Source organism: Oncorhynchus keta, chromosome 1 (assembly GCF_023373465.1).
Source record: "Oncorhynchus keta strain PuntledgeMale-10-30-2019 chromosome 1, Oket_V2, whole genome shotgun sequence".
Classification (NCBI taxonomy): domain Eukaryota; kingdom Metazoa; phylum Chordata; class Actinopteri; order Salmoniformes; family Salmonidae; genus Oncorhynchus; species Oncorhynchus keta.
In genome coordinates, this window is record NC_068421.1 from 65,703,144 (window position 1) to 65,712,223 (window position 9,080).

Sequence of the window (9,080 nt, forward strand, 5' to 3'; positions counted from 1 at the left end):
TTTGTTTGTTACCTATGCATAGTTTCTTCGCCCCCACCTACATGTACAGATTACCTCAACTAGCCTGTACCCCTGCACACTGACTCGGTACTGGTGCCCCTGTATATAACCTTGTTATTGTTATTCTTATTGTGTTACTTTTTATTATTACTTTTTATTTTAACCTACTTGGAAAATATTTTCTTCTTCTTGAACTTCACTGTTGGTTAAGGGCTTCTAAGTAAGCATTTCATGGTAAAGTCAACACTTGTATTCCGCGCATGTGGCAAATAAAGATTGATTTGATAATGGGCCTCAGTAGGCCTATGTAGATATTCCAGTTACAATAGTCATTTACAACATTAACAATGTATGCACTGTATTTGTGATCAATTTGATGTTATTTTAATGGACAAAAAAAATAGCTTTTCTTTCAAAAACAAGGACATTTCTAAGTGACCCCAAACTTTTGAATGGTAGTGTATGTTATTGTTCACTCTTCGTTGTCCTTATGTCCCCTGTGGAATGTCCATGTCCACCTGTCTTCTTGGTTAGGCAGGCCTGACCCCTTCATCCCATAGTTTTTTCCTGTAATCAAATTGAATATGACTGAAGATGCAAAAGTTCATGCCAGGCCCCTTCTAATAGGGTATAACAGACTCGTTAGAACTTTGACCTAGACAGACTACATGCCTTCTATCAAATCCAAACTGGAATTTTTAGTCAAAACAAAAGTTGTAAAAGTATGCTAGACCATTATAGAATAAATCATACATAGTTTGATGTTTCTGTGACAAACGGTGAATTAGTTATTGATTTATACCGCTTTAAATGGCATTTTTCTAGATTGTATGTATTTCTATCAAGTCAAAACTGGAATTTCTACTCAAAACAAAGATTGTAAACGTATGCAAGACATTTATAGAATAAATCTTATCTAGTTTGATGATTCCGTGACAAACGATGAATTAGTTATTGATTTTTACATTTTTAAATGGATTTTGGCGAATGTCAGTTGAATGTCTGTTGAATGTCTGTTGAATTGTCTGTTGAATGTCTGTTGAATGTCCGAATGTGTGAATATAAAACCAACTTTACCTCGGTAAATATAGGTCGGTCCGAATCGGACCAAAGATTAAGCAAACATAGAAATCTATGAACGTTGAAATCAAGGCGGGTTCGGACCGCGCCAATAAAATAAATAAAAAAAGACGGGTGGTCGAGATAGGACCAAAGAAATACATCCAAAAGACGTCTGCGTCGGTCCGTGCTTAGTGTGATAGGCCCTGCAGCTGCCCCCCATCGTAACGCAGAATGTACGGTTGTTTTTTTATTGTCAATTGAGCCTTTTAACAATGTAGGTTAAAAGCAATAGATTTCAAAGTATTGTTAAAATTATCAATCTCATGGAATATCAATTATTGCATCCTAGCTCTGCCTATGAATATTTTCCATCCCTCATTTTATCAAAGGGGTGTTGAAATGATAAAGACTGAGCTTTCAATACATAATCTAGCCATACAGACCTCATAGCAAAAGAATAATGCTTATGATTTAGGTTATCGTTGTTGTCTTTCCCATAGAGCGCTACCGAAACTAACCAGAAAGCAATATTAACTGTTCTAGAGCAACACGTCGTGGCATTTTTCGGTTATGAAAATGTTATTTTACAACCGGGAAAGAAGCCCAGGCTATCGTCACAACTGCAGTCTTTTTTTGTCCCGCCCTCCTTCTCTTGCTCTCATCGACTGTTATGTGGGCGTATGGCTCTGTATTTCAAAAATAAGTTATGTCAAAACCAGCGTTTTTTCCCCGTCTAAATATTGACTGCCAACCAATCGAATGAGTGAACTCATTCAACAACTGATGCTGAGGTGTTGTATCTAGTAAGTAGGGGATGTTATATCAAGTCTAGGCTATAAATCGAAAATCGTGTAAGCTTTTCTGTTTAATATTCCTACACGACTAGGCTACACCTACCCGGCATATGCCTATTGCAGGCTGAACTTGAAACGCTACTAAATCCCGTAAACTCCGTGGTGTGGTTGATTTTTTTATTGATTTACCCACCTTTACAAAAGTTTAGTAGTCTAAATATTTTAATTGTAACAGATGGTCGCCTATACTGCTACATTGTGCTAAGTGGAAGAAGAGAACGTTGCTTATCAAATGACGAAACTGTTCCCGCGCACTGTCTGAACAAACGCTTTACTATTATTGAACCAAAAGAAGGACGATATCCAGACCAAGTTTCATCATTTGAAAATGGGCGGGAAGTTTACATAAAAGTCTGAACAAGCATCTCTCCAAATGTCATTGGATAACCTAACGTTGTCAGAATATTTTTTCTTCTCTTTCTCATCCGGGACTGGTGAGGGAGCAAATCGGCAATCAGACGCTACAAAGTTGCAAGCCCTTATCGAAACGGCAGCCATGGATACAGTTGCAGGACAAAAGCAACGCTTTTGAGAACAGCAGACCAGCATTTTGGGGAGTTGCACCTGTAGGCTAACCTATATTGTCAGTCCCAGAGTGAAGTAGACTATCGAACGGAGTAGGCTGTCTATGAAACAGAATAGTTTAATGGGTTTTTACTCAAGGTCGAATTGGACATTGAATGTGAGTTGTAGCCTAATGCGTTGTAACTGTTGGATGATATCATTTCATGGACATACCCCCCTCTCTCTGCATTTAGAAAACATTATCAGGCTATAGGTTAAAATCTTATGAGGGTAGGCTATGCTACCTGCAGAGTTTGGTAAAATCATCTGGAATAACACCGGTCTAGCCTATACATAAACATGGGGAATATCCATGAACTCTATTTTAGAATCTCAAATGTTACCGACTGCACGTGAACAGGGTTCAATAATAAGTATGAACGTCAATTCTGCAACTGGGCGATTGGAATTAGTTTGACATTTTTCAACTTCGTGCGTCTTGGTCCACTATTGGAAATCCCATACACCAATCCAACGTGATGAAAATCTATATTTTTAAGGAAGGTGATGATGACCATGAATTTGAGTTAGAAATGGCGTGACATCCCTGTTGTTTTCCGTGCCGAAGCGAGTTGTTACAGTGGGATGGCATTAAAAAGGGAGGCGGACCCTGGCAGTGTAGCCTACCAATTTCTTTCAGAGGGCTACAGACTATTTACTACACTTTAGCAGTGCCTTGTGTCACAACCAAGACTTACAACCAAAATCAAGCACATACAGAGGAGGCCTATCAAGGTTTTTAACCTGTATTATATAACCCTATTCTCTTTATTGTTTTCGTCCACCAAGAATGACTGGAGAGGCAAACAGACTGAGCAGTGCATCTGCGAGAGGAGACTTGGCAGAAGTTGAGATGTTATTACAGAACGGAGCAGATGTTAATGCAAACAATGTATTCGGCAGGACACCGTTACAGGTTGGTAAAGCATTTTATATGAAGCCTAAATCTATAAATTCATTATTCGGTCTATTCAGAAGTTATATGATCGATTTCAACTTAAACTACAACATATTAGCATATTTGTGCATTGACATCATGTCAAATAGACTGAACGGTGTGCTTTGGTGACAAAGTGGTAAAAGTATTAAGAGGCTATACAATTTCTGTAACTTGGATTTACTTTTAAAAATCCAAGTGATTTTCAAGGCCTTATAAAGCATAGACTACTATGTTGGATGTCATAATTGTATTGTATGATTTGTGGAATTAGAGGGCTTTAAAGTGATTTATAGGCCTTAATTTAGTAGCACTATCTGAACCACTAAAAAAAACAATGTAGATTAATGATTTATATATGATTTACCAGAGACGTGAAATACAGAATACAACACTCTAAATGCAATGTAATATTGTTGTTTTACACATTTTGAAGGCTAAAAGTTTAGCAGCTTTACATTTCTTAATGAAGATGGTGAATCACATGGGTTCACTATGAAAACTCGTTGAATAATGTGATTATGTTGTTTTTTAAAGAATAATGTGTGCCTGATCATTGATCAGTAGTGATAAGAAAATAAGATAGAAACATCAAGACCCTGCATGACCCCATGCACTTTGGGCCCGCATGCACACTCAAATAGGCCTATGAAAACGTTAATAGTTTTCAACAAGAATATTTCTCGATTTATAGAAATATAGTTAAAATTATATGTTTTTTCATCTCATACTTCAATTATGGTGGTTGAGAACTTATACGGTATTGCTTTGCTTGTATTGTTACCTCCTTGACCGATACCTTTGAATAACTTCCTTTGTACCACATGGGAGTCCCAACATGCTATGTTTGCTATAGGAATGTAAACTACCGTTTATTGTTTTGTCAAGTTACACAATCAAACTAATATGAAAAACGAACACATTGCAGATTGTGAAAGACTTGGTTGATTTGGACAGCCTGTTCATATGACCAAGCTGCATAGATTTTCAGATAGGCTAATCTCTTACCATGTCATAGGGCACAGGGCACAGATGAAAATGCTAAAAGAAAAGTGTTTTAGCCGGTTGAATGTATAATGACAATTTACAAATTGGCATACTTTATTCAAAGCGCTCAAAGCTTGACCTTATTTTTTGTTTAAAGATCATCTAAGTAGGCCTATGACACAACACTGTGTCAAACAAAAAACTGCCACAAAACTGTAATGAGCTATTCGTATCGCTCCTCTCTTCCAAATGAAAAATATATAGGCCTATCATGAAACTTAGTTAAATACCGATGATCAACTAAGGCTCTATGATTTCATTAAGTGTACTCTGTTTATCAGACGGTAATTGGTCTGAAGCATTTAGGTCTGAAGAAGAATTTTAAAAAGTTGAAGATAATCATTTATATCCCAGGACTGATAAATCTTTTTGTGGGTACGATTTATTTTGGATCATTCCTTTTGAAAACATAGGTGTAAATCTAGACCTGTGTCTCTGCAACATATCCCTAAAGGATTTATATTTTATATTAAAACTGTAGCTTTGACTTCCTATAGGGTACATTTTGTCTTTATATTATTACTTGTGTGTAATTATCCTGCTCTATAACCTCTTCTCATTATATTTTACAGGTGATGAAACTTGGTAACCCAGCCATCGCGGAGGCGCTGCTAAGGGCTAACGCAAATCCAAATGTGCGCGACCATGTCAGGGGTCTCACTATCACTCATGATGCTGCAAGGGATGGATACGTGGACACCCTACGCGTCCTGATAGATCATGGCGCAGACGTCAACCTCTTGGACAACGACGGCAATCTTCCATTGCATCTAGCCGCAAGAGAAGGCTATCTTGACGTGGTTCAGCTCCTTGTTGGTTGTACGAAGGACGCCGCAAGGCACAACTCCGGAGGCCATACACCTTATGATTTGGCGACTATGAACAATAGAATATCCATTGCGCTATACATTCAGGCGCACATGAATTTATGAATATACATGGGACAATCCTGACTGGGATAAAGAGGTGGAGAGAGAGTAGCAAACATGTAATCTACCTCTCCTTTGTTACAATGTGTTTGGATGTTTTCAGACATGATAGCCTCAATTTCAACCATAAAGACTATCATGAACTCAGGTCGAGTTACGTTTCCTTGTAACCTGATAAGAACACATTCCATATAGGTTTTGACTCCAGTTTGCTCCATTGCGAAACAAATGTGACAAGATTATATGCCACTGGAACTATAACAATAATTTTAATCCATTAAAAACTTTTAGGCCCACAACATTTCCCTAACAACTCAACATCTCGAGCGGCAACATGATCTTGCGTTTTGGGATGTTGCCTAATGTAAGCCTAATGGCTGGTTAAAGTGAAGAGGAATTTGTCTTTCAATTCAATCCCAATAATATAATAACTGAATTTGAGATGGGTTTAGTAGGCTATACCGACCATTTCAAATGAAACGAGGAACAACATTGTATCGTTTAACTTCTCTAGACTGTAACAATTTAAAAATATGACCCTCTTCATCCATTGTACTCTTATGCACCATAGCAAATATCTTATTTTGTCCCATTTGCAACGGTTAATTAAACTCATGATATTTTGACTAAAAAGCTGTAGCCTATACCTTTCTTCTCCTTTTCCATGCATACCATTGGTAATAAATTACCAATCTAATGGTAGCCTGACTGATGTGGCGATTCTCTTCGATTTTATTTGCACTTTGTAAATAGGGAAACAAGTACATTTTGTAATGAACTGTGAAAGCATGCGTTTGCTAATATTGACGTTTTATTTTGTACCAAAGACAGCAACTGACGACAGGTCTGCATTGTTTAACCTGTTTGTTTCATTTTCTGATTGGCGTGTCAGGTCAAAATTAGGTTTAAATAGAATGTAGACGGCCGTCATTTTTCTGTATTGTCTTTTATTTGAATATTGCTAATCAATGTTTTGCACTGTTGTCATTTATGAGACGAATAAATTCAGTTGTCCACTGATTATTCGATTGTTGTCGTTTTTCTTTTAGCATTTGACCTTTTTATCTAGATCCCTATGCTTTCATGATAGCCGAGGCTACTCAGCACTACAGTTGTGATAAATGCACCTACATGAATCATTTTGCATTACACTATAGCCTTTCCTTTACTCAGTCATTAGAAGAAAATATAGGCTATTGAAAGTAGGCCTATATATTGGAATTAAATATCTGAGCTGGAGCGTAAATTGCCTACATAGTGTTCAAAATGAAAAATGCTGCAAATATTGTTACTCATATCCAAACATGGGCTATATGACATCCCCGTTACTTCTGAATTGAGTGTCTAGTAATATCAGTGTGATTATGAAATCACATAATGTTAGTTTTGCTGTGACTATAGAGTTGCTTTATTTTATGGGGCTATTCAAGCCTTCTATAGACACGTCTGTCTTTAGGCCATCCTCATTTCACATTCAAACAGATTTTGAATCAGGACATAATCTCGGCATGCCTCACTTACAATTACAGTAATACTTATAGGATACTTCAGATGCGATTATGACATGTTAGACAACATTATTTGATATATAACCAACACTAATAATATCTGCATGAAATTATAGGCCACTCACCACTGAAACAGGCGATTCTTACATAATTTTTGTATATATATTGTTATTCCTTTGCAAATGGACAGTGCAATGAACATTAAAACACGAACTTAAAACAGTCACACGCTTGTGCATGCCACATGGAGAAATGCAAAAGCATAGCCTACAACCGTTAGGTGAGTAGGAGGAACATGTCCTTTTTTTGTCCGACGGTCATATTTTCGAATTTTGGCGCTTTGAATGGCAATGTTATTTTTCTTTCAAAAGCGAGAAAACGTCAATATTTATCAGAAGAAAACACACTGCATACATATCAGTGTAGTCAAACTGTGAATGGCTATGTAATAGCTAATATAACTATTTATTTGGCTTCTTCCTGGTTGTGTGCATCTCATCGTGTTGTCGCTTAAACAAGTTTAATAATTATTGCAAGCAAAGCGAAGAGACTACTTTAATAAATCGGGATACAGTCACTAAGACACAAGTAGTCAGGTAGGTATCCGATTGAATGTAATTATCAGTTAATCTTCACCGTTGTCCTGCAGCGCAGTCGGTTCAGATGTAGGCTAGATTTGATATGGTTTGAAATTACAAATGTTGGATTCCTGTCCATTAAAGGATGTCAGAACGTGTATAATGGTTATGGATTTTAAATAGGCTGTTTTTCAGGCAATTCTGCACTGTCCTACAGTTTTCCACAACTTGAGCGCGCGGGGGGGGGGCATGACGAATATGAAATATGATACAGTATTAAGAGAACTTCTGGTGGGCATTGGAAGGAAGTCGCATCTAAAAGTGATGGCCCTAAACATGATTTGGATAGAAAATACATTGATAACCCTGACTGAGAATCCACATGGGCTGATTAATCATAAATAATAATAAATAAAATGTTTATTTTCCCCATATCTTTAGACATCACTATGATTCATTGTTCTTATCAGTACCTTATTTTGACCATTCTCTCACTCACCCTCGTACAAGTGTCACCCCTTATGTCTCCTTCCTTTATAGCTGTTTCATTGCCTCTGCAACTGAGTCAGTCGATTCTATCCAAACACAAAGCAGTGGAACAATCATTTTATTCAATTTAATTTAATTAACCTTTATTTAACCAGTAATAGGCCCACTGAGACACATATAGTGTCTTTACAAGGGAGACATTTAGTTCCAGTAAGATGTGGGCTGTCTAGTCATTATCCAGGGTTCAAGGTGACGAAAGTCAACAAACATTTCAACTGGCACTGAATGTTTTTCACAATCAGCTAGATCCCAGAGAGAGAGAGAGAGGGGGGGTGGCGGGGGAGAGTGAGAAAAAAATAAAGAACAAGAGAGAGAGAAAGAGAGAAAGCCACAATGTACGATCTCATCCTCTGTTACTGTCTGATTTCCTCACAGGATTGTCTCACTAAGTTGCCCTGTGGCCCACTGCATTAAGAGTTGATCAACAGCTACACACCCCTAACACTGTTGGTGCAACTCCTGGTCTCTTTACACCCAGGGGAGTAGGGGACTAAAAACCTTTTTGACATGAAAATAGTGTCCAGAGAGCCTTTGACCTCTGTGTCATCCCCAACTCTTGGAACATGACCTCTATCTACACTGGAATTTGAATGTGTTACCTTTCTCATAGATATGGCAAAGATATATTTCCCTTTTGTTCTCAAGAGATGATTCAGAAAAAAAAGTGTTTGCAGCCAAAGAACACCTAACCACAACAGGGTTAGGGAGATATATATATATATACTTCCTATTTCTTTCAGCAGTGTATTCTGGTTAGGGAGAGTGACAAGAGGGCCTTCATCAAAGGCAGCTTCCTCCCAAAGACTTTCTCAGTGTGGCGCATGGCTGCAGGGAGGATCAGTAAGCAGATTGTGTAGAAAATGTAAATCCTCACGTACACAGATGTATTATCGTTTTCTACTTGAATACTACTTTAGGATTACTACTTGGCTCTGTCTACGTATAAAAGTGTGCTACAATTCTGAGTTGGACACTGCACCGAATAGGTCAATGTCTTGTGTAAAGCAATTGTGAATGTTGTTTTTCTTTTCACTTTTAAAATATTTTTTTAT

At 37.5% G+C, this 9,080-nt stretch overlaps 1 protein-coding gene across 4 annotated transcripts; it reads left to right on the forward strand.

The window, feature by feature from the left end:
• Window positions 1-1,727: 1,727 nt before the first annotated feature.
• cdkn2c (cyclin-dependent kinase inhibitor 2C (p18, inhibits CDK4)) lies at window positions 1,728-6,413 on the forward strand. Of its 4 annotated transcripts, none has more exons than XM_035782034.1 (3): window positions 1,728-1,865; window positions 3,270-3,396; window positions 5,037-6,413. In XM_035782034.1, the coding sequence occupies exons 2-3, from the start codon at window positions 3,271-3,273 to the stop codon at window positions 5,394-5,396; spliced, it is 486 nt and encodes a 161-aa protein (XP_035637927.1). In that variant the 5' UTR covers window positions 1,728-1,865; window position 3,270; the 3' UTR covers window positions 5,397-6,413. The 4 variants fall into 4 exon arrangements, with proteins under 4 accessions (XP_035637927.1, XP_035637919.1, XP_035637936.1 ...); XM_035782026.2 differs by lacking the exon at window positions 1,728-1,865 and adding an exon at window positions 1,895-2,598; XM_035782043.2 differs by lacking the exon at window positions 1,728-1,865 and adding an exon at window positions 1,895-2,482.
• Window positions 6,414-9,080: the final 2,667 nt, after the last annotated feature.

What these genes read in the sequence shown, in the direction of transcription:
- cdkn2c (XM_035782034.1), top strand. Translation starts at nt 3,271, where the DNA reads ATGACTGGAGAGGCAAACAGACTGAGCAGTGCATCTGCGAGAGGAGAC. An exon ending in TCGGCAGGACACCGTTACAG is followed by an intron (nt 3,397 to 5,036) that starts GTTGGTAAAGCA and finishes TATATTTTACAG; the next exon opens with GTGATGAAACTTGGTAACCC.